General features: G+C 37.7%; 1 protein-coding gene across 2 annotated transcripts in view; it reads right to left on the bottom strand.

Moving 5' to 3' along the window:
- The window catches only part of EMB2247 (protein EMBRYO DEFECTIVE 2247), a 44,933-nt gene extending 20,139 nt beyond the window's left edge, over positions 1 to 24,794 (bottom strand). Inside the window, exons 1-16 of one of the 2 annotated variants that reach the window (XM_088111233.1) lie at positions 24,536 to 24,794; positions 24,299 to 24,389; positions 23,797 to 23,923; positions 23,309 to 23,392; positions 22,089 to 22,183; positions 16,915 to 17,006; positions 16,588 to 16,641; positions 8,766 to 8,818; positions 8,608 to 8,669; positions 7,331 to 7,406; positions 6,503 to 6,586; positions 6,054 to 6,202; positions 5,854 to 5,971; positions 5,634 to 5,750; positions 1,400 to 1,620; positions 191 to 280 (exon numbers count right to left, since the gene is read on the bottom strand). In XM_088111233.1, coding sequence (XP_087967359.1) covers positions 191 to 280; positions 1,400 to 1,620; positions 5,634 to 5,750; positions 5,854 to 5,971; positions 6,054 to 6,202; positions 6,503 to 6,586; positions 7,331 to 7,406; positions 8,608 to 8,669; positions 8,766 to 8,818; positions 16,588 to 16,641; positions 16,915 to 17,006; positions 22,089 to 22,183; positions 23,309 to 23,392; positions 23,797 to 23,923; positions 24,299 to 24,389; positions 24,536 to 24,704 — 1,682 coding nt within the window. In that variant the 5' untranslated portion in view covers positions 24,705 to 24,794. Of the gene's footprint in view, positions 1 to 190; positions 281 to 1,399; positions 1,621 to 5,633; positions 5,751 to 5,853; positions 5,972 to 6,053; positions 6,203 to 6,502; positions 6,587 to 7,330; positions 7,407 to 8,607; positions 8,670 to 8,765; positions 8,819 to 16,587; positions 16,642 to 16,914; positions 17,007 to 22,088; positions 22,184 to 23,308; positions 23,393 to 23,796; positions 23,924 to 24,298; positions 24,390 to 24,535 lie in introns of those variants that run through there. The other variant, XM_088111234.1, reaches the window with a different exon arrangement.

Here is a 24,794-nt window from a genome sequence, read left to right as displayed (position 1 = left end):
TTTAAAGTAATTAAAATTGCATAATGCATAAATACTTGACCCAGCCGCAAGATAGCATTTATTGCAGAATAGCTTGTTTCCAGGCTAAGTTATATCATCATTATATTTTCCAGAGGGTAGCATACTTTGATCTGCATTTTTTCTGAGTGAAGTAAAATCTTTATCTGCACTAAGAATCAGAAGTACATACCCAGTTTCAAGCATTGTGGTAGGATAGAATCGCTTAAAATCGTCTGCACATGTAGCTGGCCATCCAAGGGTACTAAAAGGCCAAAGTGCGCTGATAAAAGATGAGTTTATAGTTAGCCCAAACAACTGACAGAAAAATCACAAGAAATTTAACAACTGAAAATGGCCACATCAGGTTTAAGATTTGCCCAAAAATAATTTCATCAAACGATTTGAGCAACTACAACACAATTAGCCTACACATGATAGTTCAGCAGATTGAAACTCAGGGAAGAAACGCTAAGCAAAATGCTTCAAAGAAGACCAATGAATGCCTAAACCAAAAATCCTTCCAAAAAGAAACAGAGCATTTGTTTTCATTCACCCCTTTCAATGTCCATATTCCCATTAGCAGAAGAAAGAATACATAATTCTAGAACAACTTTACCCAGAAAGGAAAATTTTAAAAGACATGAAGAACGTTTTAATAATACACAAACATGAAAAAATAAGAGTTTACAAATAGATGGGAGTATATTTGGAATAAGTAAAGAAAATAAGAGGAAATAAAAGGTGCAGAGATGTCCACAGTCCCTCAACATGGATATCTAGAAACACCATTAAAAGCATTACTGAAATTACTAAAGAGGAAATAGGGAGCACCACTCTTTGAAATTTGTTATATGGAGAAAAGAGGAATTTGGAAATAGAAATGGAAGTCCATGGTGTCAAGCTCTAACTTTGGGACAGTATTTTGCTCTCTTATTTCATGTGCCTTTTATCTTTTCTGCACTCCCTATTTCTGTTCTTTGTCTTCTTTGTTATCAGAAAAGTACAAGGAAAATTGCCATTTACAAAGTAGAAATGAGGAAAGAGAGGACTCCGTAGACTTCAATTATCTGTAATTGGTGAGGCAATAGAATAAAATTCAATGCATGTGAGGGTAGGCGGCATAAAAAGCATAAATATGGATCACAAAAAAGAAAAAAGAGGAAACCAAAAAAGAAATGTGAGAATCTATCTACCAAGTACAAGACACATGTTTAGCAGCATAAACAAAAAATGCCATGCCATACACTCAATCCCCATACATTATAATGTGCTAAATGGATGCCCAAATACATTTATAAACACTGGATATATACAATACAGAATTCTCATTTCGACTATGTACAAAAAGAAAGTCGTCCAGATGCATCTAAAAATGAAATAGATATATGAAATAAACTACCTAGAAAACCAAGTATCAAGAACATCAGGATCTTGATATATTTCTACATCCTTCCCATATTTCTTGTGAGCTTTCTCAAGTGCTTCCTTAGCATTTCTAGCAACTATATACTCCTCTTCATTGTCTTTTCCAGCAATGTACCATACAGGTATCCTGTGTCCCCACCATAGTTGTCTGCTTATACACCAATCCTTAATATTGGAGAGCCAATGATTGTAAATCTGCCATGACCATAATTACTCTGTATTATTTTTTTGTTCAGAAACAATTAAACAAGAAAAAATACACAGGGAAGAGGGTAAGGTACAATCTAAATTGTAAAGCCAAAATGAAAGAGATATACAAGAGGGAATGAGGCTACACATAAATCTGTGTGGCTGGTTCAGCATTGAAGAAAACCACTATTGTCATGGCTAGATCTTGGTTTAGATATAAGTGTCATGAAAAGATAAGGATCTGTACACAGCCTGAGCTCTGTAGCTGGAGGTACCACTTGATGGCAAAAAACATTGGGTTATGAGCAATTTGATCAGCCTGTAGCTTCCACCAGAACTTCTGGATCATGATCTTCATGTGACGATCAATAGAACAAATAACATGTTGCACATTGCGACACATGTTCTGATAAAACTAGGGCATGGACTGCCCAGCCCATGTGATTAGATGACAGTGTACCAAATTCTCGCATTGATGAATTTCAGGGAAGGAGGAAGCATACTTAGTCTTATGTATCAAGGACTATTTCAAAAACTCCACCATGTCAAAGTGCATGTTATCTTGTTTGAATCCAAGTGAGTTTGGCTCTTTGGCAGAACTGTAAGATTTTGAACACCAATTAATGGAATAAGCTAACTGACCCATCCATGGAATCTCTATTGGAGAGTAAATTACGGTTAGGAACCAAATTTCTTGGAAAAGAGAAAGTAATAGGAGCTTTTTACTGCATAAAATGAGAGGAACAACAAATAGAAGCACCATCTCCTCCAAGAATTCTTTCTTGTAGTCCTAATACCACCACCTCTGATTTCCTTTCTCTTGTCTGTTTCATAGATAGGGCGACGTGAGCTACAAATTAGTGGGTTACACTTTTAGTTTTTTCTTGTTGGAAGTCCCACATCGACTACTGATAAGGCCAATTTAGAATATATAAATAGGTGCAAACCTCATTTTATAAGCCTGTTCTGTAGGGTTGAATTAAACTTAAAGTCTACTTCTTAACATGGTATCAAAGTTAGGTTAAAGCCTGTCCTAGTGATGCTTGTGTTTGTTGGACATATCATTCCATCCACTATCGGATCACCCATTAATGGCTAGTTCCATGCTCAAGATATATATACATCAACTTGAGGATTGCACCACACATATATATTATATTCTAACTTTATTCCTAGTTGATGTGTGTTAGATGTTAAGATGTGTGTTTCTGTTATTTGGGCTTAGTCTATTATGTATTAAGGGCATTGGCCCATATCTTACAATATAAATAAATTACCCTATGTGTATGCAAAACACACAAGGGATATTTTCTCCCAATCTTCTCTATTTCTCATAATGTGGAATCGCAACACCACTCACATCAAGGAATGAACATCTCGAGTGTGAAAAAACTAAAAATGAGATTAGTAGAAAAATTTATTTATCTCTCACACATAAGACCGTATATTGTTTATGCAATTAGTGTAGTTAGTCAATTTATGCATGATCTAGGAGAAAGACACATGCAAGCAGTTGTAAAATTTCTTCAGTAGTTGAAGTCAACCCTAGGAAAAGGGTTATTCTTTAGGAAAGGAGACACGTTGACCCTAAAGATCTATAGTCATGCATATTATGCAAGTTAAATTGTTGACAAAAAATCTACATCTAGGTACTACATGTTTCTTGGACAATGTCTAGTGACTTCGAGAAGCAAAAACCTAGACAAGGCATCTTGTTCTAGTCTAGAAGCTCAGATACTATACTAGGGAATGAGTTTAAGCTTAAATCATTATCATAAATCAGCTTGTAAGGTGAGTATTACAATATTTACCCTATTTATCATTGTTAGAGTATTTACCCTATCATTGTTAGAGTATTTACCCTATTTATCATTATTGTATCGGAACTACCATATTTTGTATCAAAACATTCTTATATATAGAATGAGAGTGAAAGGGATCTTTTAAGCCCTCGGGAATTATTTTACAATTTCAATCTCAAGTTGGTATTAGAGCAAGTTGTCTGAGTCTCCTCCTACTCTGTCTTTGTTGCCACCGGTGGCGGCGCTAGCCACCGCCGGCCTAAAAATTTCATCTTTTTTGATATAGCTCAATGGGCAGTCCTACTCTCCTAATAACATCAGATATTTCCAGTGTTTTGTTCGTTGTTTTTTCGCTGTGAACCGCCGCTCTCCGCCACTGGCCTCCATATGCCGCCAGCCACCATCACAGTTTCGACCGGTGACCGGCAGATCAGGATCGCCTACTCGAGCGACGACCAACCCCGCTGGTGTCGTGGGATACTTCTCATCCATGGGCCACCAAGAGCGCCACAAATGTTTGATGTTCACCTCAGTCGTCGTCGTCCTTTTCTCTGACGAAGACAAGGTGCACCTCAAGGATCGCGACTCAACCCCATCGAAGTCAGGACCAGATTCCTCTCCTCGCGCCGACACGCGCTGTCTTTCTTCGGCCGAGCTCGAGTGTGTGTTTTTCACACGCCGCCTTCTCGATGTCGGAATCACACTACACCACATCCAGTCGTCTCGTCAGTCCATCTCTCTGTTCTGACCCTCCATAGCATCTTTGTCTTCTCCCTTTCTCACCAGACGACGATCCAGCTCAGCCACGGAGAGGAGAGGAACCAACCCTTATGGGTTTTGCCTCGCGTTTTCACTTTGCCGCATTCCCTCTTTGTTCTCCGACGAGGGAACTCATGTTGCAAACTCTCGCACGTGCTACTCTCAGTCTCACATAGCCTTCTAATATCGAAAACCATAAGTCTTAGCAAGCAAGTGTTGTTGTTGTTCGTGCCTCTTTTGAAGGGCTCTCTACACCACCAATGGTTTCGGTGGTTGGTTTCTGATTTGTAGTCATTTGGTTGGTATTTTTGAAGAGTCATAGATTTCTTGGTGAATGGAAGTGAAGATGGGATGAGAAAAGTCTTCCCAAGGAAGAAATATTTAAAAAAAAAGTGCCTCTATTCAGCATTGTATCTTTGTTCGTTATCCCTTTGCATGATGTGTGTTTAGCTTTGTATGGTCATTTATTTACAAGTCTCCAAGGGCAGTCGGTGAACACCAAGGAATTTCAATACCAAAGTCAGATTAAGTTTATCTATTCCACGCTTGGTACATACAATTTGTATGCTCCAGCTTGAGGGGGTGTTAGAATATTTACCCTATTTATCATTGTTAGTATTTACCCTATTTATCATTGTTAAAGTATTTATCCTATTTATCATTGTTAGAGTATATACCCTATTTATCATTGTTAGAGTATTTACCCTATTTATCATTGTTAGAGTATTTACCCTATTTATCATTGTTAGAGTATTTATCCTATTTATCATTATTGTATCAGAACTACCCTATTTTGTATCAGAACTTTCTTACATATAGAATGAGAGTGAAAGGGATCTTTCAAGCCCTCGAGAATTATTTTACAATTTCAACCTAAGGTGTGAGATTTGCCCGCACTTCTATATTCTAAATTGAACTTATCTCTAGTTGATGTGGGATATCCAACACACCAATTCATGCCAACGCATGAATATTTTGTGCGTGAGACTAAATATTCATGAGTAATCTAACAATAGCTCGATAGCAGGTGGTACAATAGGCTCAACAAAATTCACTAAGATAGACTATGATACCAACCTAAAAACTAAAGAATTATTTTATTGATATCAATCACACCAATTATATTCTCGTCGTCTCTATCGTAGTAACCAAAACCTTTAAAGAAAGGAAATATGCTGAAATAAATAGCAAGATTATGAAGATATTGTTTCCTAATTACTATGAAGATATTGAGAGTATTTTTTATCCTAATAATTTGCTATTTACAACAGGAAGATTTTTATTTACTCCATATCTTGTCCTTATTATTAGAGGATATCAAATCTCCTCTGTTTAATATATTGTTTTTGTTTTCTCAATATAAAGAAAGCACGCGTACTGTCTAAAAAAACACATAATTTCAGCCCAATGTATCCCTCTTTTCTATAGTATAACATCCAAAACAATGAATGAGCGAACCTTCTCAAATCTTTCAGGAATTATAGTCAATTCTCTTTTCTCAACTGCTTGAAGTGCTTTCTCAGCGAGAGGCTCCATACTCACAAACCACTGCTTGCTAACAAGTGGCTCTATCACCTAATTCAACAATTAAAAAAGTTCACAGTTAGAAAACTTTAACAATAAACAAATCAAAGAGATAACATAATGCAAGTTATCAACTAAGAGCATGCTTTCTAACTTCTCCACCACGCTGAGATCTCGGAACTCGTAATGTGTGGGGTTCCTTTTTCACAGCTAATCCTGTCTCCTCAAGCTCTGCCCATAGTTTTTTCCGACCATCAAAACGATCAAGGCCACTAGTATTATAAATATGATTTTCATGTTAGTCAAAACAACTTATGATAAACAATAACTTTAACAAAATAGTTCTAGGAATACCTGTACAACCCAGTAACATCATTTAGTGTTCCATCCTTATTCATCACATTAAGTATCGGAAGACCAAGCTTTCGAGCTAGCAAATAGTCATCATGGTCATGTCCTGGGCTAATTTTCAGCACTCCAGTTCCAAAATCTTTATCAACATGCTGGGACACATAATATCATTCAATATAGATTAATAATGACCAGGATTTCACGTTAGTTTAGTCCCTGAAATATTGTTGGTTGCAAAATCATTTGTGGCAAAAGAAGCCATATTAAGAAATATTAAATTTTTAACAAGGAAATATTATTGAAAGAAATACCAGTTAGAATTAAGAAGTAGCTATTAGAACATTGGGTATTATCAGTTTGCGGTTGTACTAGTTGTATTAGAACAAACAATAATCACGCATTAAAAAAATAATTTAAAATTACTTTGATTGAACAAATTGCAACTTCTATACCTTGTTAGCAATGATAGGAACATGGCGACCAAATGTCTGAGGTACAATTGCCATCATACCAATATACTTGGAATATCGATCATCCTGCAGTTTAGTGCAAACTACAAGATTTTAGGATTAGCAACGACAAAATCAGAAATATTACATTCTGATACAAGTTATACGAAGAAATTTAGATTATAAGTGAATCCATTGAATATACTTCTTTTTTCAATATATAAAAAATTAAAATTCCATGATTTCAATTAATTCATTCATTAAATGGGAGAATTGGAATTTAATATATCCAATTAGAATAACGGCATGAAGTTCATGCATCACATAAAATGCATTCAGTGTTGATATGTATTTAGTGTATCAATCAATTCAATAATCATTTATTATTCTATTTCGAAAACTGGTGGTAATAGTTCATTTCAGAACCAAATCAACCACCCCCCCCCCCCCCCCCCCCCCCCCCCCCCCCCCCCCCCCCCCCCCCCCCCCCCCCCCCCCCCCCCCCCCCCCCCCCCCCCCCCCCCCCCCCCCCCCCCCCCCCCCCCCCACCCCCCCCCCCCCCCCCCCCCCCCCCCCCCCCCCCCCCCAACATGAACTCAGTCCCTAAAATCCAACAAAAATCTCCCGGGAGCTTACTCTCTCGAGCATCCATTCTCCTGAACAATTATCAAACTAAGATGGTTAAAAATAATTCCATTATAAAAATCTATTTCTTATTGAGGGCTAGGAAATATGAATGTTCAACTTTGTTCCACCAATGAACACAACATAATTTACTGCTCGTGTTTAACTAGACTGAACCCTACGAGGACAAGAAATCTATCTATCTACCTCTGGATGAACTGCTAGTGCCACATCACCAAATAAAGTCTCTGGTCTTGTTGTAGCCACAGTCAAGAAGTCACTCCTACAAAAAGAGTAATCTCTAAACCATCAATGAAAGGTGCATCCACAGAGTATGAAATTAAAAGAAAACAGAAAGATGATGATACCAGCTTTCTGTCATCACTGAAATAGGCATTGAAGATTAAATATTTCTAATTCATATGTTCTGGTCTGATGATCAATAAACATTTCATACACAAGCAGATATACGTAATAGTTAAGGTACATTTTTGTGTGCCAATAATTTGAATTCTTCAAGCAAAATGAAGAAATAAAACAACGACATAAATGCTGATAGGAAACTGTTCTCAATGGTTCCCTTAAGGTCTATATACCCTAGGGTTTTAGGCAAATACCTTGCCTCTTCTTTCTATCCTATAAATACATCAGTAAAAGTGTAACAATGTAAGAAAAATATACACTATTTTTTCATCTCATTTATTCAAGTGAAGGTAATTCAAATAAGTTCCTCAACAATCGTTGTTGGAAAGGACTGCAAAGGCGAAGACAAAATAACATATACTCCAGAAATTGAATTTGAACAAATTAAACCAAGAACAATTCATCATTCGCAAAGTGCAATTCACTATCGCCAAGCCCAATTGAACAAATGAATTAAGAACTGAGAATAATTCACAGTTCCCAAAGTGCAATTCATTAACCCAGCACAATGAGAACCACAAAAAATTTAGATTTTTCAGAACAAGAGAGCAATGACAACAATATTGCAAGAGAAAAAAGATGAGAATAAGAACTAGAACCAAAGAAGTAAAAAAAACTATCGACCGGCCAGAATGTCACCAAAGGCTCACAAGGTTAGAGAGGAAACAAGTAAAACATGATAGTGAAAAACTTTGAAGGCCTTTTCCACAAGCTCTAACCCATTTTTTACCTAAAATCACCTCCAAAAATGCCCCTGTAATGTTAATATTTGAAGCCCTTCACAGGATTTGGGAAACCATAAAAGCTGTACAGCAGCGACAGTGAACTGTCTGAAATTCTAGCAGTGCATAGGTGTCAAGTCGCTACAGTAGCATGCTATTGCCAGCTCTATTACATTTGAATAAAAACCCTATGAAAAGATGAACTTTCTTTTATAAAACATATACATACATCCACATATATATATATATATATATATATATATATATATATATATATATATATATATATATATATAATAATAAAACATTGAATAATTTGTTGAAGCATCCACAACGTACCTTCCGGCAACGCGATACTTGATATAATACAGATATCCAGACTCTTCTGAATATTCAACTTCCTAACCATAAAAGCAAAGGTTCAATCTGAACATTCAAAAACCAATTAAGTAGTAACTAACAATAGTACCATACAATCCAAATGAAAAGTTACTTACCAAGTCCGAAACAGCAGTTTGTAGAGTAGGGGACCAGTTTACCATATATGAACCTGAAGCAAACAGACACTTCAGATATTTGTATAATACACCTCTAGATAACATGTAAAGTATTAATATAACCTGTACCTGCATACAAAATTTAACTTTAAACAGGTACCGAATTGGAAGTCGCTTTAAAAACCAGAGTTAACATCATTACCAGAAAAGAGTAAAGTCAAGTTTCTTTGAGAATAGAAAAAGGAAGTTGAACATTGAGGGAGTGGATGCTAAAAGTATTGGAATACTTTTAGCATAATTTACAGCACCCTCTTTACCATATCCAGAGGAGCACATTATACTTTATGCCTATGAAATCCCTCTTGTACATAGCAGATTATTAGGTTAAAAAATATTATCAATATCTCCATAATAATTAGGAAAAAATACCTTCAGACTCTTCCTATTCATCTGAGCAATATTTTTATTTCCTTTCTCAAAGGTTTTGATTATAATTGTTGTAATTTGAGATAATATCTTTAGAATCTTCCTAATTAGAGGAAATAGATATATAATCTTTTATTTTATTTTACTTTCTTAGTTTACTTATTTCCCTTTTTAGGAGAATTAGATTATTACAAATCGAGAGTATCAGATATTTTTCATGATTGAGAATAATAAATCAGTCTTATTTTCCACTTGGTATCAGAGCTCGTCTGATTCGCTTTCGTTGTCTTTGCTGTCTGTCGGCGGCCGGCCGCCATGGCTGGCGGCGGCCCCCTCAAAGTCTCTTCTTTAACATGTGTTTTTAATGGGCTCCAATTGCCCTAGTCAAGTTCTGCCTTACCAAATACAGGGTTTGTTTGAGTATGATCAGAATGGGATTCAAACTCATTCCCTTTCGGACCAGTAGTTGAAACCGGTGCTTTAGATCTGTTGATGCCCAATCAATTTTGGCTCCTTTTGGCATTCTTATCGACTCCCAGTTGAATCAAAGAGACCGAAAGTCTCTTCTTCAAAGAACCCATGAAAGGCCATTGCCTTCACTGTTTATTCCACTGTGCACCGCTGCTCTCCGCCATCGACCACCATTGTCCTCTGTACGCCGCCGGCCACCGTCACACTTTCCTCGGTTGACCAGCGGATATGGACCACCTACTTAAGCGACGGCCAACCATGCCGGTTCCGAGCGCTACATCTCATTCACGCGCCGCCACGAGCGCCAAATCTGTCTGATTGTCGCCGGCCACCGCCACAGTTTCGACCGGTAGCCAGCGGATCTGGATCGTCTCTTCAAGCATGACCTAACCCTGGTGGTCGACGTCTCTGTCTCGTCTGCATGCGCCGTCACGCGCCTCTTCTCTCTGGTAGATCTCGGACGCGTCTTCATGACGCGCCGCCGTCGCTGTGTCGGAATCACACCGCGTTGATTCCGGTCGTGAAGCCGGAATTCCATCTCTCTGTTCTGACCCTCCATAGCAGCCATGGCTGCCATCTTCGTTGTCTTCACAGCATCTTCGTCTTCTTTCCGCGACTTCCGCTTTGTGAGCTATTGTTCGCCTCGCGTTTCACGACCAAGGAGACCTCTTTCGATGCCTAGTGTGCTTTCGACGCCACTACGTCACTTCTTTCTTCTCCATTACGAAGGGCTCTCTACCTCCACCCATGGGTTTTGCCTCGCGTCGTGCTGTGTTGTTCTTGCCTTTTCTTCCCTTTCTTGTGCAACACTGATTGGTGCTTCTTGCCGACGTCTCTGCCGCTTGTGCCCCCGAATGCACCGGCACCTATGGCCAAGCCTGTCTCCACCACCTGGTTACAATTCCGTGATTCTCTCTTGCAAGTGTGATGTCCCCGTTGGCCTGTGGCATGAAGGGGACTTTATTGTTGTAGTTGTGATGTTCCAGTCAACAATTCATCAGCCTTGTTGGCGGGTGCTTTAATGTCGCTATCGTTGCAGTCAGTTGTTGTAACCTCTGCAGTTTGTCGTTGCTGCCTCAATAAGCTGTCGCATTTTCTTTGGTCAAGATTAAGAGTGCCTCGTGAAGTGCACTAGCCGTAGTTTCCACTATTTGCCATGAGGGGATATATTTTTCAGCCCTTGGAAAGAACTTTCTTCTTGGGCTAGAGTTTAGCCCGTACTTCTTGTGATACAGTGTTAAGTATCACCATTTAGGAGTAGTCCAGTAGAGAACTTTGGACCTCCAACCTGTCTTTGGCCTTTTGATGCCATCATAAGTCCCAATCTTTGGTGTTTTTGATTTCTGCCAATGCTTTGTTATAACAGCTCACTGAGAGTTGTTCTTTGAGACCGCCCGCTGAATTGACTCTTTCGGAGTTATGGGATTCAGATTTGTCCCTCGTATGGATCGGTTCTCACCAGATCTTCCACCTACATGTTCTATTGTTCAGTCGTGAGGAGGAGAAAGTTCCATCCGCTACAGGGTAGTGTAGTCCCTACATGTTTGTTGTTGTTAGCCTCTGCAGGACAGTTGTTTCCTGAAGGCTTGTTGCTATTAAGGACAGTTAAGTCCCAGAAGGTTTGTTGTTGTTTAGGGTAGTTAAGTCCCTACAGGTTTGTGGTTGTTAGCCTTTGAAGCCCTCCCATATGTTACTCATGGAAATCATGTTCTTGAAGTTTTGTTGTTGTTCGCCACTAGAGGCCCTTCATTTGTTTTTGTAGTTTGTTGTTGTTTGTTGCTGCAAGTCATCATCCATTTTTGATGGAAATCTCTCTCGTCCATTGTTGTCCAAGTTGAAGTTTCATAGTGCTAGTTTGCCCTCGTCAATTGTTGTCCAAGTTCAAGTTTCATGGTGCTAGTTCGCCCTCGTCCATTGTTGTCCAAGTTGAAGTTTCATTGTGCTAGTTCGCTTTTGTCCATTGTGTGCAATTTGGTGTATTGACATTATCTTTGATTGGGTTTGTCTATTCCAAGCTTGGTTCATACAATCTTGTATGATCCAGCTTAAGGGGGAATGTTGTAATTTGAGATAATATCTTTAGAATCTTCCTAATTAGAGGAAATAGATATATAATCTTTTATTTTATTTTATTTTACTTTCTTAGTTTCCCTATTTCCCTCTTTAGGAGAATTAGATTATTACAAATAGAGAATATCAGAATGTATTTTTCATGATTGAGAATAATAAATCAGTCTTATTTTCCACTGCTGGTGTTCTCACAACTGGCTTAATCAGTTTTAGACAAGGTAAATTCTCAATTAGGTCAGAAGTTAATGAGGGCTCGTGTGGTTGTTCAAGGTGCTATAGTAGCGCTCATGGTTGGAACTGCCTTTTATTATGGAGAAAATCCATGGCAATCAAGTTAAATTTATAGTGGCCGGGAGCAAAAGTTGAAGTTTGTAAGTTTGTGGTTCCTTGTTGGTTTTAGTTATACTTATGTCCTATCTTGGTCATTTGAGGACCAAAACCTTTGCCCAACATCTCATTTTTTAAAGTTTTATCAAAACACAACGATTGAGTTCACCCCAATGTACCTTTTTTATATATAGATTAACCGTAACTGTCTGGAGAAACAGACTGCAAAAAAAAAATGTTGGGTACAAACAAAATCCATCATCGGATAAAATAAGAGATGGACATGGGTTTATATACACATAAGATACCTCAATTGGTAAGAGACCTTTTGGAATGGTACCAAAACCAAATCCGTGAGGGTTTGGCCCAAAGCGGACAATATCTTACCAGTGTGGAGATATGTGTGTATATTGAACCTTCCCAACAGTGGTATCAGAGCCTGGTTCGGGTCTGGTGATCGGGCTCAGACAACTACGTCCCTCCATGATCAGGTGAAGCCTGACAAAGTGGCTAGTGGCAGATAGCCAGATGACTCATGAGAGGTGGAGAGCAAGAGATGCTCAATGTTGACCATGGTGTACTCGAGGATAACAAAAGACTTCCGCAGTAGGGGAGGAAGGAGAACCATAATCCTTTGTTTGAGGGAGGGTGTTGGGTACAAACAAAGTCTCACATCGGATAAAATAAGAGATGAACATGAGTTTATATACACATAAGATACCTCAATTGGTAAGAGGCCTTTTGGAGTGATACAAAAAATAAATCCGTGAGGTCTTGGCCCAAAGCGGACAATATCTTACCAGTGTGGAGATATGTGTATAATGAACCTTCCCAACAACAATAAATAGAGATCATGAGAATGTATTTGGTGCAATTGTTATGAATAAAATAATTATTTATTTTGTTCCATGACTAAAGTTGGGAGCCATTTAGAACCTATTCTAGTCATGTTCGTTAGAGCTATTGTGTCACCTATTATTGCGCTCATGTTGAACCACCCACAAATATTTGATCTCACACTCAAAAAGTTTCATTCCTTAACGTGAGAGCATATGTTGGAGATTCCACATCAACCAAAATATGACCAAATCATAATATATAAGTTTGGTACAAACCTCACTTTATAAATAGGTTTTGTGAGGTTGAGTTAGATAGAAACCCAATTACTAAGGTGGTATCAAAGACAATGATTTGTCTTGAAGACCAACTCAGGCAAGATTATTGCACTCATGTTGGACCACCCACAAACATCTAATCTCACACTCGAAAAGTTCATTCCTTAACATAAGAGGAAATGTTGGAGATTTCACATCAACCGAAAATATGACCAAATCATAATATATAAGTTGAGTACAAACCTCACCTTACAAGCAGGTTTTGTGAGGTTGAGTTAGATAGAAACTCACTTATTAAGGTGGTATTAGAGACAATGGTTTGTCTTAGAGACCAACTCAGGAGAATTCAATATGGAGTGAGTGAAGAGTTCCTTCTGTTGAAAGTCTTCTTGACAAAGGTTTTAGGCAAACATGTCCTACTATATTGAATAGCAGTAGAAGTAAGGGTCACAACTAAGGTACTCATGAGAATATTGTCTCCTTTTTATTTATCACAAGTTTATCAACAACATAAATTTGCATTTCTTACATAGTTCAAAGTTAGTATCAAAGCTCCTGTTCTTGTGAGCTCTATTTTTGCTTCCATGTACACGCTCGTTGTCGCTATCCACTCTCGTAGTCGTTGCCATGCGCCACCATTAGTATCAGCATTTGTAGCCCATGCACTACCAATTATATCCATCATCCAATAAATTCCTTGATATCATTCTCACTTTCACAAAAAATAATGTTACCTTCCATGATTAATCGGGTTCCATAAACACTGAAGATTGACAGGTAAATCGGAAAGGACTCCTAATATACATTGAAAAGGAAGGAAGGCAAGTAAATAGGAAAGGGTTTCTCCCTCTCCATGGCGTCTTCCTAGTCTACAAACACCTCTATTGGTGGCTCAGCTTCTGATCCCTCAATATATACCAATTACGTGAATGTACACTTGTCCATTGACAAGTTAGATGGCACAAATTATGCAACACGGGCGTCTGACATCAAACTTTGGTTGAAGAGTCAGGGGGTACTTAGATCATCTTACTCAAAATGTGACTACTGCTCCCATGGATGACACTTCCCGCTGGATGAAAATTGATGCTCAGTTATGCATTGTTATAAAGTCCACCATTCACTCCTCACTGAAACAAATGTTTCGATCCTATGAAACATGTTCAGAAGTATGGACACAAGCGAAGTTGTTATACACAAATGACACTCAGCGTCTTTATGGTGTTTGTCAGGACGTGTAACAGTAAGATAGTTTAATTTACCAACTAATCTTCTGTACCGCTCAGGATCTGAGAAAGGCTCCCCCTGATTTGGTAGGAGTTTGATGTTAGGGTCCATAGGTGTCTCGACAGATTTACAGTTCATTAACCATGTTTCCTCCAAGATGTCTAACGCATACTTCCTCTGAGATATGACAATACCATCATTGGATTGTGCTACTTCAATACCCAAAAAATACCGGAGTTTGCCAAGATCTTTGGTTTGAAAATGATGACAAAGGTGTTGTTTCATCTGAGAGATGCCAAGAAAGTCGCTTCCTGTGAGAACAATATCATCGACATATACAATTAAGTAGATACATCCAGCACTTGAGTGGCGATAGAACACTGAATGATCCGCTTCACTGCGAGACATACCAAATTGTTGAACAACACAGCTGAATTTACCAAACCAAGCCCGAGGAGACTGTTTTAGGCCATATAAGGATTTGCGAAGACGACATACCAATCCAGATGACTCCCCCGAGCAACAAAGCCAGGCGGTTGCTCCATATAAATTTCTTCATGCAAATCACCATTTAGGAAAGCATTTTTGACATCAAGTTGGTAAAGAGGCCATTATCGAAGAGCGGCCATGGCAATGAATAGGCGAATAGAGGTCATTTTTGCCACTGGAGAAAAAGTATCACCGTAATCCAAACCAAAAATCTCTGTGTAGCCTTTGGCAATCAGTCGAGCTTTCAGACGATCAATTGTGCCATCAGAACCAACCTTGATAGCATACACCCACCTGCAACCAACAACAGACTTTCCAGATGGTAATTGGACAAGCTCCCAAGTTCCACTTTTCTGTAAAGCACTTAATTCATCCAGCATAGCTTGACGTCAGCCAGGATGAGTTAAGGCATCACCCACAGATTTAGGAATGGACACAGAAGAAATGGATGAGAGACAAGTGTAAAAAGATGGAGATAATTTGTGGTAACTAAGAACAGTATAATGGGAGGAAGGGTTACGGGTAGAGCGTATACCTTTACGGAGGGCAATAGGCAAGTCAGACTCATTTGCTGAAGCCGGAGGAGACACACGAGGCGGCACTGGAAGTGAGTCATGAGGGAGACAATTGCGGCGACTATAAACCTGAAGGGGTGGTGGTGAAGGACGATCCTGTGGTGAATGAGAGTCTAAAGAAGGAGGAGACAAAATGGGATTAGCATCACCAGGAGGATCACAGATAAGAGGAATATCAACAGTAACAGGGAGAGGTACAGAACTAGAAGATAGATGTGTAAAGTAAAAAGAAGATTCATCAAAAGTGACATCAGCAGAGATAAAATGACGATTGAGGGAAGGGGAAAAACACTTATAGCCCTTTTGTGGCCGTGGAAATCCTAAGAATTCAAAGTGCTCCGATTGACGCAACGACCACAGATCCAGAAAGAGGGCAAGGAGGCGATCACGGCGGTGCTGATCGGCGGCGGAAAGCTCCGGCGACGCGTCGGCACGCACGGCGGCAGCGGTGACTCTTGCGGTGGCGCGTGGAGGCGCGTGGGTGGTCCGTTCGCCGCGATCTTCGTACCACGGTGGTCGCCCGGCCGAGACGATTCCGATGGTGTGGTCGCCGGTCGATTCTGGAACCCTGGCGGCGGCGGCGGCGACGGTGGAGGCAACGGTAGCGGCGGCGACTGCAACGACAGCGGCAGTGATGAGTGCCGGAGACCGTGGAGTTGATTGGAACTATTCTTGTGCTCTAGATACCATATGAGAAATAGAGAAGATTGGGAGAAAATATCCCTTGTGTGTTTAGCATACACATAGGGTAGTTTATTTATATTGTAAGATATGGGCCAATGCCCTTAATACAGAATAGACTAAGCCCAAATAACAGAAACACACATCTTAACATCTAACAGGTTCTATAAACACTGATGATTGACAGGTACATCGGAAAGGACTCCTAATACAATGAAAAGGAAGGAAGGCAAGTAAATAGGAAAGGGCTAGATCGTGCTACATGATATTGACGACCCTCACCGTTCATCCTTAGAATAAAGAGTTTATTAATAAATGACATTACTCTATCAAACTCACACCAACACATACAACTATTTCTTAAAACTAAGCTAAATCAAACAAACACCAAAACAAAAAGTGTAAATGAAATATATACTATGTTGTAACTTCATTTTATACCTTGATAAATCAAACCTTTTTCATGTAGTCTAACAAATGCCTCAACTACAGCATCTGCACAAATTATAAGGTGAGGTATCAGTATATATTATGGCATGAAGAAACAAATGCTAACTATTCAACAAAGTTGGCTCTACATCAATGATAAAAATCAGATAAATTTAATAAGACTCAGAAAAATAATAAGAATAGCACTAAATAAAAGCAGTTATCAAAATTTAAATTAGGACCAACCATCCATATTTGTATGTTAGATCCATAAGTTTTCTAAAATGTGCTTATAGACTTTTCTTAGCAAGAGTTTTAACAAGTAGAAAACTGTCTTACGACTTAGCTGTTCATCAAGTGTAAAGTGCTCCCTAGACCAATCACAAGAAGCACCAAGTCTCTTGATCTGGTTTGTGATAGTTCCACCATATCTGAATGAAGTAAGAAAATATTATGAGATTGAGAAGGATGGAGAGAGAGAATAAAAATATATCATAACAATATTTTACTAATAATAAGTTAATCAAGGGCAATATCTATTTCTACATGTTATAATTTAAGATAGAATGATTCATATTATTAAGCTGAGAATACAATTTATATATACAAGGCTAGAAAGCTATTTTAGTAAGCATAATAATAGCTCCTAGACAACCAAATCCCTATGATGCAAGGATATTCCCATCATATACTGTAATTATAATCTGTTAAATAAGGAAACAATAAAACACAAATCCTGACAGAAATAATACAGCTAATAAAAATTCTAACACTCCGCCTCAAGCAGGTTAATAGGTATTTTCCATTCCCTGCATGGAAACAATACTCTCAAAATTGTTGTTCAGTTTCATTACAATATCTACGACGTTGTCCTGTGAAGAGACATAACGAGTGTCTGTTTAACTTTTCTTCGATGTTAATCTCAATATGTTTGGTTCCATCATGCTAAACTGGATTATGAGCTATGTTAATACAGATTTGTTATCACAATAAAGTCTCATCAATTCAACCAATTTTATTCTTAAGTTATCCAAGATGATCTTGAACCAGGGTAGTTCACATATCCTGTGTCCCATTGTCCTGAACTCTGCTTCAGCACTGGATCTGGCTAACACAATTTGTTTTTTACTCTTCCAAGTCACAAGATTCCCTCCAGTGTGATGTCTTGTAGTTGATCTTCTATTCACAATTGCTTAGTCTGCATTTTTATATGCTTCCTGACTTATATTCCCATTTCATTCAAACAAAATTCCCCTGCCTGGGGTGCCTGTTAAATATTGTACAATTCTTAGTGCAGCTTGTAAGTGAACCTCCTTTGGTTGGTGCATGAACTGGCTAACTAGACTCATAGCAAATGCAACATCAAGTCTAGTGTGAGATAAATATATCTGCCAACTAGTCTTTGATACATTTCCTTGTCAACAGTAGTACCTTTTTCTGCATTTCCCAATTTCAGGTTTGGATCGATTGGTGTATTTACAGGCGTGCATGTTGTCTTACCAATTTCTTTCAACAAATCAGTATGTATTTCTATTGAGAGATGAATATTCCCTTTTTAGAATTGGCCAATTCAATTCCCAGAAAATATTTAAAATTTTCAAAAGGTCTTAATTAAATTCTTGGCCAAATGTTGGCCTAACAGTTCTTGCTCCTCCTAATCATCACTTGTCACTATAATATCATCCATATAAACCAGTAATATTGTCACTCCCCTTGACTTAGAGTGGAGGAATTCCACCATATCTGGGGCAATTCCATGTAAATCTCCTCTTCAATTTCTCCATGGAATGGAGGAAGGCCTTTTTAAAATCAAATTGTTGTAAGTTCCACCCATAATACGAGAGATCTCATATGAGTTTTTTTATGGAAATCAAATTGACAGACAATTTAGGAATATGAAAGAATTTTTAAGGGTTATGGATGGGCTTATTTGGACTTCTCCTTGACTTGCTACAATCATTAGAGAGCCATCAGCTATGGTTATTTTCTTGTTGCTAGGGCAAGGGGTGTAAGTTGAGAAATGTTTAGGTAGGGGTGTCACGTGGTCGGTCGCCCCAAAATCTAGTATCCAATATGGGTTATGGTTTTTATAAAAGGCATTAAGTTCAAATGAACAAAACTCATCAAACGTACTTGAATTTTCCAGAGAACAACTATCTGGTGACTTATCCATCTTTTTGAGGAATGATCTCATATGTTCTACTTCATCCTGGTTAAGTTGAATCACTCCTCCTCTGTTTTCTTCATCAGTTGCAACACCTATGTGTGCTTGTCCTCCCTTTCTACAGTTGTCTCCTTTTTTTCCCCACTCCTTGTCACAATTATGGGATCCCCAATTTCTACTAGGTGGCTTTCCGTGCAGCTTCCAACATTTATTATGAGTGTGGTGAGGCTTGTTACAGAAGGTACACCACATTCCTTCAGCTTTCTTCTCCATATTGGGTATTCCCTTCTTTTCCAAAGTTCTACAAACAAGTTGGGCCCAGTTCAAATAATTCTTCTCATTCAATCGGTAGGTCGTGTTGAGGTTCTATAGTTATTCCTAAGTGTGTTGTGACGCAATATTCACCACTTCAAGAATTTGGTATGCCGTGTCCACTAAGTACAACGACCCTAGGGCAGTGAATGAAGGCGACCCAAAAAAAAAATGATTGACAGCAATGAAGGCTAGCAGCTATGGTTTGGTGTGCGATAGAAATGAAGGTTGTCCTAAAAGGGAAGGTGGCAGCAATGAAGGTTGTCGTCTACGGTTTTGATGTGCATAGCCCGAGGCAGCACCCAGAATTCGAGAGCTTTGATACCATGTTATAATTTAGGGTAGAATGATTCATCTTATTATGCTGAGAATACAATCTATACATACAAGGCTAGAAAGCCATTTTAGGAAGTATAATAATAGCTCCTAGACAACGACATCCCTATGATTCAAGGATATCCCCATCATATATTGTAATTAAAATTTAATAATAACTTAAATAATGAGAGGGAGAAAAGAAATATTTTATTAATTAGAAACAAGATAATTAGATTCCCAACCAATCTCCTCTATTTGTAACAATCATCCTCCCTTAAAAAGGAAAATAAAACATGTTGAAATGAGTGTGTATATTCTAGGGATATTTTTCCTAATTTCTAGAGGCATTAGGATAATTTTATCCTAATAGTCCACTATTTACAATACACCCCCTCAAGTTGATAAATAAATATCAATCATCCCCAACTTGCCTAAAAAATATTGGAATTTTCCTAGAGGAAGTCGCTTAGTGCAGATGTCAACTAATTGAAGTCTTATAAGGACATGGTTTGTAACCATCTGGCCTCTCCCAAGATTATCTTTGAATAAGTGTCTGTCAATTTCCATATCTTTGGTCTTATAATGTAATGGATTATGAGCAAGGTTTATGGTGGACTTGTTATCACATTACAATTGCATATACACACCTCAAGCTTTTGAACTACAAACCGCATCCTACTTTTGACTTCTCTTAGTCACACCACAGTTTCTCCTAGGAATACACCACAGTTTCTCCTAAGAATACACCACACCCAGAGATAGATTTTATGTCAATAACGAAACATGCATAGTCTACATTAGTATATATCTTCAAGGCCAAAGTTTCCTTTTTTTCCTCCTTTAGTAGCCCTTATATGGGCTTGACTTCAAGTAATGAAGAATGTTGTCAATGCATGCATATGTCTTTCTCTCGGATCATGCATAAACTAGCTTATCACACTAACTGCATAAGCAATGTCTAGTCTCATTTGTGATAAATAAATAAGTTTTCCAACCAACCTCTAATATTAGGGTTTTTCTACCAGAGAACTCTCTTCACTTCCAAATATACGATTTTGTTCAATCCTAAGGTTCAACTTCCCATCTTACCCATTTCTTTGAAGAGATTGTAGATATCTTCTTTGGGAGATGAAAATCCCCCTTTTCGAATAAAAAAACATCTATTCAAAGAAAATACTTAAGCTTTTTCAGGCCATTCATCTCATGTTGAGAAGCCAATTTTTCCTTTAAAGTCAACTTCTCTATTTAATCATCTCCTGCAATAATCATGTCATCAACATATACAAGCAGTAGTGTATATTCTAGGGATATTTTTCCAAATTACTAAAGAAATATTAGGATATTTATCCTAATAGTCCCTTATGTACAACAGAACACTTGCTTAAAACGCTTCAATTCAAATATAGTTGGTCATGGGTTTGAGTTCGGAAACATCACCTTAGCATGTGAAGGGCAAGGTTGCATACAATGGCCCTCCCCTGTATCTTCAAATAAATAATGAGGAGCTTTGTGGCACCATATAATAATTTTTTATTGGAATAGTTGTTGAACTACTATTTGAGGCATGGTTAAGAAACCAGAAAAAATTATACAAGTATTTGAAAGATAACCCAAGTCCTGTCTCCTCAGACAAAAGATCTTTATCCACCCTTAGGCTCTAACGAACTAACAATAATGTCCCTTTTTTCCTATTACTCCCCTACCTTTTGTGGCCATCCAACCCCCTGAATATTCCCTCCAACAGGGCTAGCAAATTGCCAGCTTATCTACACGTTTAAGAACAGCCTCTAACAAACACAACAATCTGTCAGCTCATCTCAATCGTTTGACAAAATCATATCTAAAGATTCTCTTAATAAAATAAGGGTCTACAATCAAGGTTTTGACATCTAGATCTTATTAAGATAGGAAAAATAAACAAGAGAAATTCAAATAAATTAAGAGATATGATTATCCTAGTTAGTGATCCACGTCACTTTCCCGTAAGACTATATTATTACATAAGGGAACTAGGATATTAGAGCAAATCATATTTTAGACATTAAATATAGAGATATGGTAATTGTTTAAAGTCTCACATCGACTAGAAATATAGTCAACTCACAATATATATATATATATATATATATATATATATATATATATATATATATATATATATATATATATATAAGTGCAAACCTCACCTTACAAGCTGATTTTGTGGGGTTGAGTTAGGCTTAAAGTTCACTTCTTAACATGGTATCAGAGCCATGGTTTAGTATCTATTCTAGCGAAATTTGATGTTTATTGGGTCTATTTTTCCATCCGTTGTTAGGTCACTATTGGACCACCCATTAATGTTTAGTCTCACGCTTGAGATAATATACCTCGGCATGAAGGGGTGTGTTGAAAGTTCCATATCGACTATAGATAAGACGAATTCACAATATATATGTGGATGCAAACCTTACCTTACAAACCGGTTTTGTAAGATTGAATTAGGCTTAAAGTCCACTTCTTAACAATAATCAAAAGATTCTTTTTAGATCAGATTCTTATCTATTGACATTTATCCTTTTACATAGTTCATACATCAAAGGTTTTTCCAATTTTCCAAATTCTAATATATTGTGATAGGAAATGATGAGATTTGCTCCCTTCTTTGATATGGGCAATTCATTCCACAAAAGCAAAAAATGCAGATGGAAGAAAAGCAAGCAAGGGTATGAAGATATACTTCTCTTTCCACTGCCAAACCCTTTTTGTGAATTCATCTCTATTCATTTCAGTCCTCTTTATTCCTTCGGAAGCAAGCATTCTTTCAACAACCAACTGGGAGAAAGAAAACAAAATTTAGTGGGAAACTAAGATATTCAACTGAATGACATAAGAAAAACAAGAACGGGGTATAAAATTCTATCTGGCAATATAAAATTGTGTAGTTAGAGACTGCAATATAAAACTGTGTAGTAAGAGACTGCAAAACAATTGAATGACATAATGGTCAAGGTGGACCTTAGAAAGAATAGAAGGCATTTAAAAATTAAAAAAAAAAAAGAGCTGAAGAAGAAATTCATATAGACAAAGATATCCTACAATAAATCTGGCCACAACTCACAAAATCCAACAATAGCAAAAATAAATCAGTGTCAACATTGCACATTTTCTAGGTCTCTTTTCTTCAATAAAATCGTTGATAATAAGAGCATAAGATAAGGAAGAGGAATCCAATAAAAAAATAAACCCAAGCAGATATACTAGAGAACTTATCAAACTATCATAGTCATGTACATCCATTAGAAGGCTCATTAAAATTTTATCTCATAATAAACAGAACAGAATTAATTTTCCTTAATAATTGTATAAAAGAGCAGCACCCTTACTGACTCTTGTGGGTTGTAGTTCAGTTAGTCACACAGTTGTCACCTGAAAAATTTTCAATTAGTTACTTTTCTGTTCACGTAGTTACACAGCTGTCACTGTGACATCATCCCCAAGTGTCTTCTCTAACTGTTCTGTAAATATGTGAATTCATTTGATTGATAACAGTAGTTTTTTTATCTTTTCAACTCTCTTCCTACAAAAGCTTTTCTTCCCTTTTCCTACTAAAAGTTGTAAAATTTAAGAAGGGGCCCATTATTTTCATTTAAACACCCAGTATATACAATTTACAACTAATTCACAACCACAACAAGTCATCACTAAAAACTTCCTGTCAAAGCCCTAAAGCAAATTCACTAGAACACATCCAAACTATATGGAAAACTGACTATCTTCAGCAAACTCCCTAAAACATCTTCAAAATCTATCGAAAATAATGGTCAGAGTCAAGCCTAGAAAGAAAAAACATGTCTTACATCTTATGAGCTACTGCTATATAGATAGATAGATAGAGGGACAAACAAACAAAGAGAGAAGTAAAATCAATAACAAAAACCAGCACAACAATTAACAAACCTGAGTTGCAATTCCAGCATGATCAGTCCCTGGAAGCCAAAGCGTTGGCTTTCCCTTCATGCGGTTGTACCTAATCATAATATCCTGCATGGATATATGGATAAGCATGATAAGAAAAACATACATGTATTACACACATAAAATGTAAAATGTTTACAGATCACCCACAACTCAGTCTCACTTAACAATTCGAGACAAGAGAGACATAAAATGGGAAGAAATAACATTGTTTCTTTTTTTTTTTTCCTATTTGATATTAAACACCCTAAACACACAAATAACAAAGCAACCAACCAAAAAAATATATGGCTTAAAAATGTTGAATGAGTTGAATCGGAAATTCATTGTTATAATTACCGTATTACATCATAGAAAAAAGATGAAACCTTAAGAACCAAAATACAGAAAATACGCTTAATTGCATTACTGTTTGTCATAGTCTATATAAATAACATGCATGGACTATAAATCAAATGAAAAATTAAAACCTCAAGTGTCACAAACATGGCATGGCCCATGTGCAGAGAACCAGTAACATTAGGTGGCGGCATCGGTATCACAAAAGGATCACTTCCCCTGTCAAAGTTCGGCCTAAAATACCCTTGAGACTCCCACCTAGCATCCAATAATCAAATCAAAAACATAGCTCAAAACAAAAACATTCAAAAATACGAGAAGTTGTAGTGCACTTTGAGATTCAACCACATGCCAAATAACTAGAAAAACGTATACTCTTCAAACTTTGAACCCTTACAACTTAAAAGCCAACAGAAAACAAGGCAAACCAAGAATGAAATCACTAAGACTCAAAAATGCACCAAAACCGCCAGAACCAAATTTTGTATTAATACAAAACATCAAGGGATAAAAACTAAACAATTTTAAAGCACAAACTTATATCTCGCAAAGTTCTTCCGCGGCAGAAATAACATCCAAATAACTTTTTTATTTCGCCAAAACAGCATATCACTGATTTCAAAAGCATACTACCAATTGTATATGCGTTCTTCCGAAGCAAAGTCGAAGGACTTGGCAATCTCCGGAGATTTAAAGACACCATTTTCTTGTTCTGGCGCAACAGCTGAAACACAACAAAGGAACGAATTTCACTTTTACGTTAAACCAATCCTACTTCGTTGTAATGCAATAAAAGATAGAGTTATATAGAAGTAACAACCGAAGAGATAATGCAGTTGGAAAGAGGAGGAAGAATTAGGTGAAGAGAACCTGAAAGGTTACGGGGAGTGCGAGAGAGAGGAATGCGCCGACCATGAGGGAAGAAGACAAGAGAGTTGCGAGAAGAGAAGGGACCGAAGAGGCGAGAAGAGAAGGGACAGAAGAGACGAGAAGTAGAAGAAGAGCAATACGAAGCTGATAGAGAGAGCATCGTGGACATGGTTGACGGTCTCACTCACAGCAGCAACGGAAGAACCATTTGGCTAAGCAGCACAAGTGGATATGATGAGGAGAGGAAATGCCAAACCTT

The sequence above is a fragment of the Vigna umbellata genome, chromosome 4, assembly GCF_029865625.1.
Source record: "Vigna umbellata cultivar VRB3 chromosome 4, Vumbellata_1.0, whole genome shotgun sequence".
Lineage (NCBI taxonomy): Eukaryota > Viridiplantae > Streptophyta > Magnoliopsida > Fabales > Fabaceae > Vigna > Vigna umbellata.
The sequence above is the reverse complement of the archived record's forward strand: the minus strand, read 5'-3'. Positions and strand labels throughout refer to the sequence as shown.